The 18,960-nt window shown below is 40.3% G+C and overlaps 1 protein-coding gene across 4 annotated transcripts in view; it reads right to left on the bottom strand.

The window, feature by feature from the left end:
* Window positions 1–18,960, bottom strand: part of LOC129700425 (tau-tubulin kinase 2-like) — a 168,923-nt gene that overhangs the window by 55,446 nt on the left and 94,517 nt on the right. For all 4 annotated transcript variants that reach the window (XM_055640896.1, XM_055640894.1, XM_055640897.1 and 1 more), the window contains exons 8-10: window positions 18,317–18,409; window positions 13,550–13,675; window positions 4,139–4,296 (exon numbers count right to left, since the gene is read on the bottom strand). In XM_055640896.1, coding sequence (XP_055496871.1) covers window positions 4,139–4,296; window positions 13,550–13,675; window positions 18,317–18,409 — 377 coding nt within the window. The remainder of the gene's footprint in view (window positions 1–4,138; window positions 4,297–13,549; window positions 13,676–18,316; window positions 18,410–18,960) is intronic.

Genomic DNA, 18,960 nt, shown 5'->3' with positions numbered 1-18,960 from the left:
TACTCCTAGTTTATTTAATTCCTCAATATATATGTGACATTCACTTGCAAGTAAGAATACGTGGTGAAAACAGATTTTTTGCTGTATGTGCATGCATGGACCAAATAACTAAATCAGACTTGCATTATTTTTAACCACTGCAAAAAATTGTAATAATTTGCTAAAAATTATGAAATTGTACATTCAGATTTGTGATAAATACTAAGCTATTATATTCCATGTACCTTTTCAATTAAGATAATACCAAGTTATTGTAACACACTTCGGATTGGATTAGCATCCCACACTTTCCGTCCTATCCAAAACTATTCCAAATCCCACCACCAATCTTTGATGAGTAATGCTGGCTCTCAGGCTAATTGGATTTGAAATTCTGTTTCACCTTCACACCGCCCATTGATTTTCAACTCTGCAACCCCTCATTTGTTGAACGCACAAGATATTAAAATCCATCACTCCTCCACTGACGATTGGGCCATCGGACAAATGTTCAACATACAAGAATTCCTTTCATTCACATCCACCTTCCCACCAACTCAGAACGAGTTCAACCAAATTATTGGTCTCCCCTCTTAATAGTTCGATTTTTGTTTCAGTATGCATTTCAACTCCTACCCATGAAGCATTTTTGAATGTTCATCCTTAAATAAATGTACCCAGTTGCAGTAACTTGAAGGTATTTATATCTACATAGATGAAACCCACCCAACTTCCCAACAGGCCACAATTCTCCTGCAAAAGAAAACAGAGCAATGATTTCCCTCATGACTTGCAATTAGTTAACCAAAAAGAAACAGCTGTTAGATTGTGGTGTCATCTTAATATTGCTTCAACTAGGTGCTTATTGTTTAGTGGAATAGCAACATATTAATTAACCAAGGTGGGCACGATATGTTTTTAGAAACCGCAGCATAATGGCTTTCAAAGATAATAGAATAAATTTCCATATTTCTTCAAAGGGATTTTGAAATATAGGGGATACAACAACTTAACTTAAAATCTGGTATGGATTTTTTTTAAACAAGATCTTTTGAACATTGGCGGATAACTAATCATTTGCCTCAGCTTAGCTTGGGCTATGATAGGGTCATATTCTTTATCAAGTATTACATACCTTATTTTACTTAACAAATGAAATAAGATTAAAACTTATTAGATTTGTTAATGGTAAACATTTTATTTGTGTACTTTGAAAGTTACACCAGCTGTTCGGTAACATCCCATATCAAATTAGGTATTCCCACCAGAGAACATAATTCATCAAGGCTCCAATGTATTCCTTCTACTTAAGTTTCACGTCAACTTTCCTAATTGAGTATTAAAGCAAGCTCGACTAGCCCCCAGTCCACAGTGAAGCCTGTCTGTGCAGATCCCATATACTCTGTCTCAGTTTCTTTCTCTCAGTTGCTTTCTCTCTGTAACAGAAAAATAAAAAATTCTTTAATGTTTAAAAAACGTTTTCTTGTCTCTGGGTCTGTATTCCCCTGTTCTAAACCTATCTTCATTTTCCTATCCCTCCATCTCCATTCTATGCTATTTAACCCTTCATTTGTCACACTTTAATCTTATTACTTGTCAGTTGTAAGATTTATAAGTCAAATTTATAAATTTTAAAACATTCAAAGGCACTTCATTGATGCACACATCAGGCAAGAATCAACATCGTACCATATAATTACATTTCTGAAAAGCTGACCAAAACTTTGGTCAGAAAGGTAGTTTTCAAGGCATGTCCTGAAATGGCAAATGCTTAGGGAGGGTTTAAAGCCAATGGGTCCTTGGGTCCGTGTTGCTAGGGTAAAGTATGTAACTGAATACAGGACTTGTGCTTCAGTTCATCATGTCGATCACAGGACCTAGCTTTTTGTCTCAGCCAAATTCTGTACTCTGCAACTTTCCCTATGTCTTGGTCTATAGGGGTGTCCGAGGCAGAAAAGATGATTGGCTACCCAACCCCCTTTATTTTATTCTGGAGGATTGGAACCAACATCAAATTAGCATATAAATGGAGTATTGAACATAGTTTAGGAGCCAACCAGGAGTCCATTAAAATTCATGGAGCAGAACCCTGTGGTAACCTGGGGAGGACCTGTGCCAGCTCAGAGGATTTGGACCGATTATTATTTTTTGCATTGAGATGAAATAGCGGCACATTTGGATAGCAGAAACAGGATCGGTCCGAATCAGCATGGATTTATGAAGGGGAAATCATGCTTGGCTAATCTTCTGGAATTTTTTGAGGATTTAACTAGGAAAATGGACAAGGGAGAGCCAGTGGATGTAGTGTACCTGGACTTTCAGAAAGCATTTGATAAGGTTTAACGTTATCCTTTATAATTGACTCCAGCATCTTCCCCACCACCGTCATCAGGCTAACTGGTTTATAATTCCCTGTTTTCTCTCTCCCCCCTTTCTGAAAAAATGGGGTAACATTAGCTACCCTCCAATACACAGGAACTGATCCTGAATCTATATCACCAATGCATCCAATAGCTGGAGCTCACCATAATATTGACAGAAATAACACACAAACCCCTATTTGGAAAACCATTTTCCTTAATGGCATTAACATTAGTAGCAGCATTCTGTGACAAAAACTGGGCAACTCTCTTAAATACATGGACTATAAAACAGTGCACTAAAGGAAGAGGCTCTTCGACCCACAAAATCCGTGCCGAACATGATGCCAAGTTAACTAATCTCCTAGTCTGCACGTGCTCCATACCCCACCATCCCCTGCATATCCATGTGCCCATCTAAAGGCTTCGTAAATGCCTCAATCACATCTGGCTGTACCACCACCCCTGGCAATGCCGCCCAGGCACCCAACGTTCTGTGCAAAACAAATTTGGCCATACATCATCTTTAAAATTAGCCCCTCTCACCTAAATGCCCTCTGATATTTGACATATCCACCCTGGGTAAAAGATATCAACTGCCTACTCTATGTCTCTCAAAATTTTATACTTCTATTTGTTCTCTTGTCAACCTCCACCTTTCCGGAGAAAATAATCCACGTTTGTGCAACTTTACAGCTAAAACCAGCAGCATTCTGGTAAACATTTTTCTGCACCTCTCCAAAGTTCCACTTCCTTCCCTTGGAATTATTTCAAAACATTATATACATAGCATTTAGGACATTTATTTTCACATCTTTGAGGACTGCTATAATTCCCTTATTAATTGGCCCAATGGTTTTAGGAGGAGATCATTTATCTTATCAGTTGTGAATTCCTCGGTATACCAGCTAGCTACGATGATTATGATTTGATCTTTAGCTAACTAGAATGCACTTGCTTGAAACAGGTTAATTAAAAATAATGTTGAATCAAATGTTTAATTGTAAATCATTTTACTGTTGTGCCTTTAATCAATGATTTATTTAGAATCTTTTAAGAATAATATATATACCATAAATTTTCCTCAACAGTATCTGCAAGATGTGTAATTCAGAGTTTCATTTTTTGGAATTGACATTTAATTTATTAAGTAATGCTGTTGTTTCACTTATGGACATTTGAACAATGCTTTCAAATAGCTTTGCTAATGATTGGGCTGTCTGAAATATGGAATATTTTATAAACCAAAATGTACATTTTAGCTTTCTCTTTTCCTGAATAATTACATCATCAGTATTTTGCTGCTTTTTATTTTATTATTACTTAATAATTCTATTAATTTTTAATTGCAGTAATTGACCCGTGAATATTTGTTAATTTTCACAATAAGCAGAAATAAGAAACCCACGAGGTCTGATATGTCATTGCATATAAACCTCTATCGTAATCACACCGCCACATCAACTTTCAGTTCTAAGATAACTTGATCTGCCTTTGAAACTACCCGATTGCTGCAATCGTCCATCTATAAATTAGTGACTGGATTACAACTTCCTCACACCACAATCACTCAGAATATTAATGGATGCAAATGCATAATATCCACAAGTATAAATCATTTGAGGTATTTCATACACCGCATATAAATTGATACCAACATAACTTGTCCTGCTCTGCAAGATTGTGTGACGTTGTCTGAAATATGGCATGCAACATGATTATTTGCTGTTACGTCGCCCTCTCACGTGTTACCTCTCAATCGCAGCATTGGAAAGGTATACTAAAAGCATTCTACTCACCCAAGAGCAGCAGGTGTCTGCCGTGTATGTAGCTGAGGAGTAGTTGAGGTGGTTATCATGGTGAAAGATCCATCCATCCCAGTTTTCTCCCAGTCAAAAGGGTCACTGTCAACAACCCCATGTGCTTTAATGCTGCTGTCAAACACGGACATCAACAACTGCAGAACAAAGAGAAATAAGGGAATATCAGGATTATCAAAAATGTAAGTGTAATAACTGGAATGTTATGATATTCGGGAAAGGTTACCAGAGAAAATAATCCAACATGGTTGTCATAAGACTTCTATAGAAAATGTTGTACAGTTATAAGAGGCATACACAGAAATGTCTTCCCATAGCGGATAATTCTAAAACCAGGGCACACGAGTTTAAGGTAAAGTGTAGTTTAGAGGGGATCTCAAGAAGAATTACTTCACCCAAGGGGCGAATGGAATAATAGCATCAAGCCATCCAGCCCATCGTGTCTACTCCGCCATTCAATCATCATTCAATTCTGATCTATTTTTTCCTCTCAACCCAATTCTCCTGATTTCTCCCCATAACCTTTGATACCCTTACCTATTAAGAATCTATCAACCTCCACTTTAAAATTACCCAATGACTTAGTCTCCATTGCCATCTGTGACAATGCATTCCAGATTCACCACCCTCAAGCTCAAGAATTTCCTCCTCATTTTCATTCTTCAAGGTGTAACTTTTTGTTCTGAGGCTGCCCCCTCCAGTCCTAGACTCTCCAACTACTGGAAAATTCCTCTCCACATCCACTCTATCTAGGCATTTCATTATTCAGTAAGTTTGAATGAAATCAGCACTCCCTTTACACCTCTGATTTCTGAATCCACTCCCCATTTAGAAATAACAATATTCCTTCTACCCAAGTACACATTGCTAGTTTGTGTTCCATTTACCACTTCTTTACCCACTCTCCCAGTTTCTGCAGACTCCCTGCTTCCTCAACACTACCGGCCCCTCCACCTATCTTCGTATCATTTGCAACCTTGGCCACAAAGCCATCAATCCCATCATCCAAATCATTAACATTCCACATGAAAAATAGCAGACACAACACCAACCCCTGCAGAACACCACCAGTCACCAGCAACAAACCAGAAAAGCCCCCTAGATTCCCACTCTTTGCCTTCCATCTGTGCGAGCACCTTGCATCTATAAGATCTAATACTATAGGTTCCTATCTTGTTCAGCAGCCTCAAATGCTGCACATTTTCAGAGGCCTACTGAAAATCCAAGTAAATAACAGCCAATCATTCTCCGTTGTCTGTCCTTTTTACTTCCTCAAAACCTCCCCCAAAAGATTTGTCAGGCAAGATCTCCCCAAAATCATGCTGACTTCTGTCGATTTTATCTTGTGCTTCCAAGTACCCCAAAACCCCCATCCTTAATAATAGACTAAAACTTTACGATGAATAATCATATATGTTTCAATGAGATCCCCTCTCATCCGAAATTCCAGAGTATACAAGCCCAGCCGCTCAGCATATGACAGTCCCGCCATCCCGGGAATTAACCGTGTGCACCTACGCCGCACTCTCTCAATAGCAAGAATGTCCTTCCAAAGCTGCACACAATACTCCAGGGGTGGTATCACTAGGGTCCTGTACAACTGCAGGAAGACCTCTTTGCTCCCATACTCCTTGTTATTATGGCCACAATGCCATTCGCTTACCTGCATGCTTACTTTCATTGACAGATGAACAAGGACCCCCTGATCCCATTGTACTTCCCCCTTTCCCAGCTTGACTCCATTAGATAATAATCTGCCTTCCTGTTTTTGCTACCAAAGTGGATAACCTCACATTTATCCACCTTAAACTGCATCTGCCATGCATCTGCCCACTCACCCAACCTGTCCAAGTCACTCTGCATTCTCATAGCATCCTCCTCACAATTCACACTGCCACCCAGCTTTGTGTCATCTGCAAATTTGCAAATGCTACTTTGAATCCCTTCATCTAAATCATTGATGTATATTATAAATAGCTGCGGTCCCAGCACCGAGCCTTGCAGTACCCCACTAGTCACTGCCTGCCATTTTGAAAGGGACCCGTTAATCCCTACTCTTTGTTTCCTGTCTGCCAACCAATTTTCTATCCGTGTCGGCACTCTACCCCCAATACCATGTGCCCTAATTTTGCCCACTAATCTCCCATGTGGGACCTTATCAAATGTTTCTGAAAGTCCAGGTACACTACATCCACTGGCTCTCTCTTGTCCATTTTCCTAGTTACATCCTCAAAAAATTCCAGAAGATTAGTCAAGCATGATTTCCCCTTCGTAAATCCATGCTGACTCGGACCGATCCGGTTACTGCTATCCAAATGTGCTGCTATTTCATATTTTATGATTGACTCCAGCATCTTCCCCACTGGTTTATAATTCCCTGTTTTCTCTCTCCCCCCGTTTCTGAAAAAGTGGGATGACATTAGCTACCCTCCAATCCACAGGAACTGATCCTGAATCTATAGAACATTGGAAAATGATCACCAATGCGTCCACGATTTCTAGAGCCACTTCCTTAAGTACCGTGGGATGCAGACCATCAGGCCCTGGGGATTTATCAGCCTTCAGTCCCATCAATCTACCCAACACCATTTCCTGCCGAATGTGGATTTCCTTCAGTTCCTCTGTTACCCCAGATCCTCTGGCCACTAGTACATCAGGAAGATTGTTTGTGTCCTCCTTAGTGAAGACGGATCCAAAGTACCTGTTCAACTCATCTGCCATTTCCATGTTCCCCATAATAAATTCACCTTTCAGTCTTCAAGGGTCCAACTTCGGTTTTAACTAATTTTTTCCTCATCACGTACCCAAAGAAGCTTTTACTATCTTCCTTTATATTCTTAGCTAGCTTACCTTCGTACCTCATCTTTTCTCCCTGTATTGACTTTTTAGTTATCTTCTGTTGTGCTTTCAACGTTACCCAATCCTCTTGCTTCCCACTCATCTTTGCTATGTTGTACAACTTCTCTTTTATTTTTATACTCTCCCTGACTTCCCTTGTCAGCCAGTCGCCCCTTACTCCCGTTTGAATCAACCTTCCTCTTTGGAATGAACTGATCCTGCACCTGTATTATTCCCAGAAATACCTGCCATTGTTGTTCCACTGTCATCCCTGCTAGGGTATCTTTCCAGTCAACTTGGGCCAGCTCCTCCCTCGTGGCTTCATAGTCCTCTTTGTTCAACTGTAATACTGACACCTCCAATGTACCCTTCTTCCTCTCAAATTGTAGATTAAAACATCATATTATGGTCACTACCTTCTAAAGGCTCCTTAACCTCTCTTATCAAATCCCTTGTCAAATCCAGTTCATTACGCAACACCAAATCCAGAATTGCCTTCTCCCTGGTAGGCTCCAGTACAAGCTGCTCTAAGAATCCATCACGAAGGCACTCCACAAACTCCCTTTCTTGGGGTCCAGTACCAACATGATTTTCCCACTCTACCTGCATGTTTAAATCTCCCATAACAACCGTAGCATAACCTTTACGACATGCCAATTTTAACTCTTGATTCAACTTGCACCCTATATCCAGGCTACTGTTTGGGGGCCTGTAGATAAGTCCCATTACGGTATTTTTGCCCTTACAATTCCTTAGTTTTATCCATACTGACTCCACATCTCCTATTTCAATGTCACCCCTTGCAAGGGACTGAATTTCATTCCTCACCAACAGAGCTACCCCACCCCCTCTGCCCACCTGTCTGTCTTTTCGATAGGATGTATACCTTTGAATATTCAGTTCCCAGCCCCGGCCCTCTTGCAGCCATGTCTCTGTAATTCCCACATCATACTTGCCAATTTCTAACCAAGTCTCAAGCTCGTCCACTTTATTTCTTATACTTCGCACGTTCACATACAACACTGACTTTGGTATTCACCTCCCCTCGCACACCGCTCACTACTGGCCCTGACCTTACTGCTGGTTGGCGCGACTCGGTGGGCCGAAGGGCCTGTTTCCGCGCTGTATCTCGAAACTTAACTAAAGCATCATAATATAACGTATTCAGGATTCAAGACAGACCCAATGCAGATTGGATGGCCACTATGTAATTACCGTCATTCTGAGCTTTCAATTGCCTATTACATTAATTCTACATCACACTCTGACCCCACCATTGTTCCAATAAAGCTCATCATTATCTCCAGCAAATGCATCTCAATTCACTTGGCATATTGTAATTGCAAATACTGATTCTGGCCATCTCATTTACCAAACTTAGACACAGTGACGGAGTAACAGCGGGTCAGGCAAAATCTCTGGAGAACAAAGGATAGGTGACATTTCGGGTTGTGACCCTTCTTCACACTGAAAGTATGGGGGGGGGGGGGGGGGGGGGAGAAGAGCAGGAGAGAAAAAAAAAAAAAAACCAGGGCCAATCAGGCCGGCAACAAATGACCTCAGGCAGGATGGTGCCCCAGTAGGCCCACTGTTGGCTAGTATAAGGTGTGATCTCAAGAGAGAGACATTGTGGAGATGCAACGAGACCTGGGTGTGGGAGATGCAATGAGACCTGGGTGTGGGAGATGCAACGAGACCTGGGTGTCATGGTACACCAGTCATTAAAAGTAGGCATGCAGGTGCAGCAGGCAGTGAAGAAGGCGAATGGTATGTTAGCATTCATATCAAAAGGATTTGAGTATAGGAGCAGGGAGGTTCTACTGCAGTTGTACAGGGTCTTGGTGAGACCACACCTGGAGTATTGCGTACAGTTTTGGTCTCCTAATCTGAGGAAAGACATTCTCGCCATAGAGGGAGAACAGAGAAGGTTCACCAGACTGATTCCTGGGATGTCAGGACTTTCATATGAAGAAAGACTGGATAGACTCGGTTTATACTCGCTAGAATTTAGAAGATTGAGGGGGATCTTATAGAAACTTACAAAATTCTTAAGGGGTTGGACAGGCTAGATGCAGGAAGATTGTTCCCGATGTTGGGGAAGTCCAGAACAAGGGGTCATAGTTTAAGGATAAGGGGGAAATCTTTTAGGACCGAGACGAGGAAACCTTTTTTCACACAGAGAGTGGTGAATCTGTGGAATTCTCTGCCGCAGAAGGTAGTTGAGGCCAGTTCATTGGCTATATTTAAGAGGGAGTTAGATGTGGCCCTTGTGGCTAAAGGGATCAGTGCAAGAGGATGAAGAGGTAGAAAATTAGCTGCCATCTTGTTGAATAGTAGACAGACTTTTAGGGCCAGTTTTTCAACTGCATTTTAATATCATATTCCATTTTGTTCTCTCATAGTAGACAGACTTTTAGGGCCAGTTTTTCAACTGCATTTTAATATCACGTTCCATTTTGTTCTCTCATTTCTTCCCTGCTTTATATGACGTTAGATGTTCCCAGTTCTGATGACAGATTAACTTGAAATGCTAAATCTCTCCACAGGTTGCATGACCTGCTGAGCATATCCAACACTTTTCCTTTAACAAATATACAGTTTGCTCAGGATACTTAGACAACTTTGTGCCTGAAAACTACGCTTCACAAATTTGGGAGAGATTATTTTTAAAAAGAAGTCACCAAGAGGATCGACCGGCACACGAGGTGGATGTGGTAGACTTCAGCAAGGCCTCCTACAAGATCCAGAAGGATAAATCACATGGGATCTAACTGGATTCAAAATTGGCTTGCTGGAAGGAGACAAGGGGTGTTAGTGGAGGGTTGTTTTTCTGATTGGAGGCTTTTGACCAGTGACGTGCTGCAGTAATTGGTTTATCATCTGTCTAAATGATTTGGATGACAATGTGGTTAACATGATTCTAGTGTAACGGATAGTGGAGGAAGGCCAAGTTTACGAAAGGATCGAGCTCATCTCAGGAAGTGTACCAAGAAATGGCACATGGAATTAAATTTGGAGAAGTGTGAGGTGATGCATTTTAGCAAGCCAATCCAAAGCAGGACTTGCACAGTAAATGTATGGGCCCTGTAGATTTTCCTGTTCCTAAAGGCATATATGATGGACAATAAATCCAAGTCAGGCCCACTAAACTACAATGTCAAGTTATTTCTAAACTAAAATGAGAAGGTTTAGCAATGTCAAAAAACAAACGCACGTGACAGCTTGAGAATGTCCTTATTTTATGCACCAGCTCTGCTCATGATACAAGACCACGGTGCTGCTCACTACCACCCCACTTCCAACACTAAAATGTCTGTCACGTGTACAACCTGCGCATGACAAATCAACTAGAAGACAAAAGAGATGGCTGATAACAGAGTAACGTACTTATCTTTACATATTATTTGTTGTAAGAAAGAACCCGGCTCTGCCATGGAGGTTGAATTAAAGGGATGCTGAATGCTATTAAAAGTATTTGTGAACCAAAAACATACAACAAGCATAGAAACATTCCAATTTGTCCCACATTGGGAAAAGTAACTTGCAAGCTCAGAATGCTGAAACAGAAAAAGTGTTTACTGGAGAAGCCCGATGAGATCAGGTGAAAAACACATAACACTAGATTGAATCGGATCCTACAGTGTGGGAGGAATAACAATGGCTCACCATTATTATGGTGGCCGTCCTCTGGAACATCTCTGGCAGGCTGCAGTGCATGCATGAGCACAGTCTGGATGTTCATATCTACAAACTGCAGTGATGCAGTGTGGAACCAGTGTACATCTGACCTTCTGCTCTTTCAGGAGTCCAGGGCATTTCAAAAAGCACTGAACCAAGAGTATCCAGTGTACACAATAACCCTGAGCTTTAACCCACAGCTGCAGGATCAAGCCCAGTCCCATTCATTAGAAAGGCAAGTGAAGCTGTGTTTTTTGTAATTGTAATTACTACCCGTGCTTTAAAATGTATACATTAATTGTGGTTTGAAATGGATTTATATAATTCAGTTTTAATACATTAAAACATTTTTATCCAATTGATTTTGCATATTTCAAATCATCTCACACATTGCAAAACTGTGGAAGAGGCCTCCGACTGTATAACTAGTCAGTAGACATGGGAGCAAACCATTTTGAATCTGAATCTGAATCTGAATTTCTCCACCTGTGACCCAGTAGCCACTTGCAAACCATTCTGCGCTGATGAATAACCATAGCAGCTAAGCCATTAGGACATTGGGAGAAGTGCGGCAGAAACAAGCATTCTCCATTGCGAGCATCCCTCAGGAGGTAAAAGTGAGGCTTGAGCAGGATCAAGTGTAGGGCAGTCTGATGACACAAAACATAATGGAAGACAGCCACAACAGTTGGGTAAGAAGCTCATCAAACCTTCAGTCAATCATTGTCCGTTTCTGCCACAAAACTGCAAATGTGATGATTATAATTGTAGGGACAATTTATTAACATTAGAACACAAAGTGCTGGAGTACAGTGGCCTACATAATGTTTGGGACAAAGACCTATCATTTATTTATTTGCCTCTGTACTCCACAATTTGAGATTCGTAATATTTAAAAAAATCATATGTGGTTAAAGTGCACATTGTCAGATTTTATTAAAGGACATTTTTTATACATTTTGGTTTCACCATGTAGAAATGACAGCTGTGTTTATACATAGTCCCCCCCATTTCAGGGCAGCATAATGTTTGGGACACATGGCTTCACAGGCGTTTGTAATTGCTCAGGTGTGTTTAATTGCCTCCTTAATGCAGGTATAAGAGAGCTCTCAGCACCTAGTCTTTCCTCCAGTTTTTCCATCACCTCTGGAAACTTTTATTGCTGTTTATTAACACGAGGACCAAAGTTGTGCCAATGAAAGTCAAATAAGCCATTATGAGGCTGAGAAACAAGAATAAAGCTGTTAGAAACATCAGCTAAACCTCAGGCTTACCAGAATCAACTGTTTGCAACATCATTAAGAAGAAAGAGAGCACTGGTGAGCTTACTAATCGCAAAGGGACTGGCAGACTAAGAAAGACCTCCACAGCTGATGACAGAAGAATTTTCTCTATAGTAAAGAAAAATCCCCAAACACATGTCCGACAGATCAGAAACACTCTTCAGGAGTAGATTTGTCAATGACCACTGTCCGCTGAAGACTTCATGTACAGAAATACAGAGGCTACACTGCAAGATGCAAACCACTGGTTAGTGACAAAAATAAGATGGCCTGGTTACAGTTTGCCAAGAAGTACTTAAAAGAGCAACCACAGTTCTGGAAAAAGGTCTTGTGGACAGATGAGACAAAGATTAACTTATATCAGAGTGATGGCAAGAGCAACGTATGGAGGAGAGAAGAAAAGCATACCACCTCATCTGTGAAACACGGTGGTGGGGGTGTTATTGCCTGGGCATTTATGGCTGTTGAAAGTACTGGCTCACTTATCTACATTGATGATACAACTGCTGATGGTAGTAGCATAAGGAATTCTCAAGTGTATAAACACATCCTATCTGCTCACGTTCAAACAAATGCCTCACAACTCATTGGCCAGCAGTTCATTCTACAGCAAGACAATGATCCCAAACATACTGCTAAAGCAACAAATTCGTTTTTCAAAGCTAAAAAACGGTCAATTCTTGAGGGGCCAAGTCAATCACCTGATCTGAACCCAATTAAGCATGCCTTTTATTTGCTGAAGAGAAAACTGAAGGGGACTAGCCCCCAAGAGAAGCATAAGCTAAAGATGGTTGCAATATAAGCCTGGAAGAGAAGACACACAGCAACTGGTGATGTCCATGAATCACAGGCTTCAAGCAGTCATTGCATGCAAAGGATATGCAACAAAATACAAAACATGACTACTTTCATTTACATGATATTGCTATGTCCCAAACATTATGGTGCCCCGAAATAGACTATGACACAGATACAGCTGTAATTTCTACATGGTGAAACCAAAATGTATAAAAATGGCCTTCATTAAAATCTGACAATGTGTCCTTTAACCACGTGTGATTTTTGCTATAACAAATCTCAAATTGTGGAGTTCCGAGGCAAATAAATAAATGATGGGTCTTTGTCCCAAACATTACAGGAGATGAGTTAAGAAGGTAAGGCAACATCTCTGGAGGAAATGGTTAGTTAACGTTTCAAGTCTGGACCGTTCCTCAAGAACAGCAGCTCTCGCTGTATCTCTGGAGGACATGGATAGGAAATGTTCGAGGTTGGTCTAGAATAGAAACACTTTCCATCCATGTCCTCAAGAGATGCTGCCAGAGCCATCATAATTCCAGCAATCTGTGTTCTGTGCAGGATTCCAGCATCTGTAGTTCCTTGTGTCTCCAATTTATTAACTTTACTCGGTTGCTAATTTCAGCTGGGCTTAGAACAAAGCAAGCAACTTTTTGATATAATGCAGATAGCCAAACTGCCCTTACACCATCTTTTAGTAAAGTGGGAGATGTCTGTTGCAAAACCTACTCTCCACCCAGAGTTGCAATGATCTGTACAAGATTCTCTCACACATATTATACTGTAGCATATTCACCTGATAATCTGGTTTTGTGAAATAATCTAAGCAAAGAACATGTTCCAGAAATACCGAAAACTCTTGCGGGAGGTGCTTCAACATAAGACGGTGATCATATTTTTCTTTTATTAGACCTACTTGTTCCTATAAGAACAGAATACAAAAAACATGTTTAGACCTTAAACGTTCAAACAAGCAACATCAAGATTAATACGTTTAAACTTGTCCAGCCATACTTCAACTAATTACTTGTAATTTACTTCATAACACACAAGTAATAACAATTCTTACATATGTTAGAATCCTTCATTTAACAGTCTTTCATTATGGCGTATCAGCTAATTGTCATAAAACATACGACCCATTTGCAGTGGGCACTCTTGCATATAGAGATTCATATCTCGAGCATAAGCCTAGATCTGGGCAGAGCACACTAATCCTCCTGATGTCAACTAAGAGCACATGTTAGGTTGGCTTTGTTTTTCTTGGAGCAAAGGAGGGACCCGATAGTTGTATAAAATGAGGTACAAAGATAGGATAGATGGCAAGAAAAGTTTTCCTCACAGCAGAGGTACCTAAAAAAGAGATACAAGTTTAGGGTAAAGGGCAAGATGCTGAAGGGGATCTGAAGAACAACTCTGGAAATGATTGGAACCTGGAATGCACTGCCCGAGGAGATGGTGGAAGCAGGTACTCTCATAATAAGTATCTAGATGAACCATTAACCAAGGCCTAAAAGCATTTAGGCGAAATGTTGTAAACAGAATTACTCTAGATAGGTAAATGATGATCTACGTGGATATGGTGTGCTGAAGGGTTTGCTTCTAACGTAACAATGTATATTATTTTTGTTAGAAACATGAATTAGAATAGGCTTGGTTTAAATTTTACATCTTTTCCACAGCGGGTAGGGCTGCTGCTTCACAGTTCCAGCAGCCTAGCTTCAATCATAAACTATCTGTGTGAGGTTTGCATGTTCTCCTGTGGGCTACCGCGGTATGCTGACTTCTTCTTACATCCCAAATGCTGGTTCCAAAAGATGTGCTGGTGCATCACTTAGGTGACCACTGTAATTTACCCCCCCAATAAGAGTGATAGAAGAAACAAGTTGATGGGCAGGAAATGCTGGAGTAACTCAGGGGGTCAGGCAGTATCTCTGGAGAAAAGGAATAGGTGAAGTTTTGGGTCGAGTCCTTTCATCAGACGCCAACTTTCGGAAACCTCCTCCTACTTACCCCTGGACATGACCCCACAGATGAGCACCAGTGTCTCACAGACCATCTCTGATCTTATCACTTCTGGCTGTCTGCCCTTCACTGCCCCCAACCTAGTCACCACCCAGCCCACACAGCCTGGTTTTACCTCCCCCCCCCAAAAAAAAGTCTGATGAAGGGTCTCAACCCAAAATATCACCTATTCCTTTTCTCCAGAGATGCTGCCTGATCCTCTGAGTTACTCCAGCATTTTGTGCCTGTCTTTGGTGTAAACCAGCACCGGCAGTTCTTACTTCCACAAGTTGATGGGCATGTGAGAGAGAATCGGTCACAGAAAACCAAGTGAGGGAATGGGATTGATCAGGTTTATACTGAGACCTGTCAAGAATTCAATAGATAATTCTGTTCTATAGAAATATGGAAGGGGTTGCAACCATCCTGAAATTATAGTTTACATGGTGACGATGAAATCAATCTATTGATTCTAATATAGAATAAAAATACAAGTTCGGATGTATTTTTTGATCAATGTTAAAGCATGGAGAATTTTCCTTAATTTCATATAACATCATAGTTAAACAGGAGAGAGACATGTCCAATCAGTCCACACCGGCCAGCAATCCCATTTTACTCTGTGCAGAGTCTCATCAACTATGTTCAGATTCTATCTTTACCTGTGCACTGGAAGCAATTTACACTGAAAACCTGCATATCTTTGGGTGGTTGAAGGAAACCGGAGCAAATCCTAGGAGTCGGAGAATTTTCAAACTCCACATAGGCAGCACCTGAGTCACTAGTGATGAGGACCGCTCCACTGTCTCTCCAATATAAACGTGAAGTAGTTGTTTCAAATTTCAGAGATTACATCATTTAAGGAATTGTATTTTTTTTAAGACTGCTCCAATTGGAGGATAATTAATCCATGATGTGAACCTATGATATCTGAAGCTGCCACCCAAGGTTCACAATTTCTCACCTCCAGGATGCAGCCTAACACACTTTTCGGATCAGTGCCTTATTGACCTTGGCAATGCCATCCCATCCAACCAATTCTTAGGACGGACACATCCCACATTCCATCACTGTCCAATGACTGACTTTCCTCATTCCCACTATCCATGGTCTAATACTTTCCACATTTCCACTATCCAATGACTGACATGTTTTACATCCCTATCACTGCCCAGTGACTGACACGTCCCACATTCCCATCCAGCAACTGACACGTTCAACATTCACTGTCCAGTAACTGACGTGTTCAACATCCCACATTCCTCATTCCCATCACTGCCCAGTGACTGACACATCTCAGTGACCGAAAACACACTCCTCCAGATTATCAGGCACGGTTTCTTCCCAGCTGTTATCAGGCAACAGTATCATCCTACCACAACTTGAGAGCAGTCCTGAACCACTATCTTCCTGGCTAGTTAGCTCGCAACAAAAGCTTTTCACTGTACCTTGGTACACGTGACAATAAACTAAACTGAACTGATACATCCCACATTCACATCACTTCCCAGTGACTAACACTTTCCTCATTCCTACTGTCCAATGGTTGACATGTTCCACATCCCCATCATGTGTGCATCTAAACTTAATGGCCCAGAACATAGTTTTCTAACCAACGGATGACCCGCTCCAGTCTTCTGTACATGTGGATCAAGTACAGAAGTTAGGAGCAATTTGGAGATCAGGTGCTGCTACTTCAAACTACCCACCAACAGGTGGTCTCAACAATGAATCCAAACATGGAGCAGAAATATCATGAGCTGAGCAGCCTAACATAAATTACATTTCATTCTTCAATGTTGGACGAGGGATGGCTGACCTGTGTAGTTTGAATAGGAAGGCTACATTTATAGGAACAGTAAGTGCACGTGGTCTTCTGTCCTTTCATTTACTCCATGTTTCCAACTTATTTCTAGCATATATACATTTTGAATTTCTTTAAAAGCTTTCAAAACAAAAATTCAATCATTTTGAGCGGTTTTAAATCAGATTGTCTTCAAATTTGTTTAAAGGTCTTTGACAGCAGTGTGCTGCCTAAAGCCAGTCATCACGGGTACCACTTTGCAAGACCACAGCATGAAGCTGCAGGACTGTGAAATGTGTGCGATTTGCATGAGCAAATATACTGGATATATACAAATTTGGATCTATTATTTTCTATCTCTCTTTGTCTCTGGCATGTTAATTTCACATAATTAATACTTGATGTTTTCCTGCAATACAATGATAATCTAATATAGAATTAATATCCCCAAAATTCTCATTTATTAAAATATTCTTACTTTCTTACTTTACATGTAATATTCCATCTCTTCAAAGTTCAGCATCCTGAAATCCAATATTTTGTTCCATCTTCATTTCATGCCTAAAGCTAAGCCTTTACACTCAAATGCTACTGTAACTAAGTGACCGTCAAACAACTTTAAAAAGCAAATTCAATAGGATCCTTTCTTGCAAATTATTTTCTTTTGCATAGAAAACATACAAAATTAATCAATTTTAGAATATATTTATTTCCATTTTATGCTTCCGTCAGCTGCAAGTTCAGAAAAGAAAATGGTTTATACCAAACCTAGTGATTGTGGAAATGGGTACTGCAACAAGTTAGAAGGCATTAATAAATTTGCACAATGGGCATATAATTAGCTAATTTTAGCACAGATAAATGTGAAGCAATAAATTTTGGCAGGAAGAACAGGTGAAATGTGGAAGGCCGGATGCGGTAGAGGATAACTTGGATCTTGGAGTACAAATCTAAGTTACATTGCAGGTTAGCAAGGCCATTGGAGGAAACCAAGCAAAGCAACTACTAGGATTTATTTCCAGAGGGTTTGAATTGAAAAAAAGGTTATACTAAACTTGTATTGAACCATGGTTAGACTATACCTAATGTACTCCGATAGTTCTGGTCACCATATAATATAAAGGATACTAGAGTTAGCGCAGAGAAGGCTACAAAAGATGTGAGGGTATACATATCATTAAAGGATGAAACAAACTAAGCCTATATTCTTGAGAAAAGTCAGCGGAGGGCGAGACTGGATCCCAGGTTCTGCAATATAAAAACACATCCGCAAAATGCAACTGTTTTTCAGTTGAATGTGGAGTTGAGTTTTAATCTCCACCTGGTGCCGAGTTAACTGGGTCAGCAGAGAAATACCAAGACAACCATTTCAGTTAATATTCATTTGCAGAGTTGTCCGAATTAACAAAGGATTACAGAACAAAGCTTACATAATCCAATATCAGCTTGTGCACCTTTGATATTTCTGCTGGACTCAATTGCAATATCTGCCTCATAAATATATAAATAAACTTAAGTAATGAATGGGCTTCTAATGATGAAACATACAGCAGTTCACACAGCCCTAGCAGTAAATATCCATTGCAAAAGGTTGCATAAAATTGTTCACAATAACATTCTGCCCAACATCCATTGACGGAGTGGCAGAGTTTTTATTTCCATATTGATCACGTGGCTAATTAACCAAATGGAAATAATAGTCTAGTCTTGCAGTACATTTTGGATACAAATTTCAGCTTATTATTTCAAGAGTACCTTATCTTTTATCTTCCTCCATGGTAGCTGCCCCACGACAAACTCCACCAACATATAAAATAAGGACCAGAGGTCATCATGTCGGCCCATTTCCTGTTTTTTAAAAAGCGAAATACTGTCAGATTGTCAAAGACAGAGGAAATAACACAGTATAATTATGTAATATGTGGACAACGAGTTGAATGCTAATACAGTGGCAATGCTTTCCGAATGATTTCCTAAGCAAAATAAATATAAAGGTGGCATTCCAATTACATGAAATGCACTGAGATTCTGCCTGTTGAAGGAGAACCATACTGCTCTTACATTGGTGTTCAAAACGACTATCAACAGATCATTACTTTCACTGACAATTGTTAACGTTTTGGAGAACTGCACCTTTTCGTCTTCCACAGCAACTTACTCGCAATTTGAGTGTCTAGGCAAGCATGCCGCACTGTCATAGATGCATAAATGCATCAGGCAACATAGAATACCCAAGGTTAACCAGTGGGACAAGCTGCATTGAGCATGCACCACAAAAGTTGGGTCAAACTAGAAAAAAATATATATTTTTTTTAAATATAGATTACCAAGTTTGGTACTCAGTTAATTTAATTATAACATTTAGCAAATAGCTCGTTCATCCTTATTTTGTTAATGAA

The sequence above is a fragment of the Leucoraja erinacea genome, chromosome 9, assembly GCF_028641065.1.
Source record: "Leucoraja erinacea ecotype New England chromosome 9, Leri_hhj_1, whole genome shotgun sequence".
NCBI classification, from domain to species: Eukaryota; Metazoa; Chordata; class Chondrichthyes; order Rajiformes; family Rajidae; genus Leucoraja; species Leucoraja erinaceus.
The sequence above is the reverse complement of the archived record's forward strand: the minus strand, read 5'-3'. Positions and strand labels throughout refer to the sequence as shown.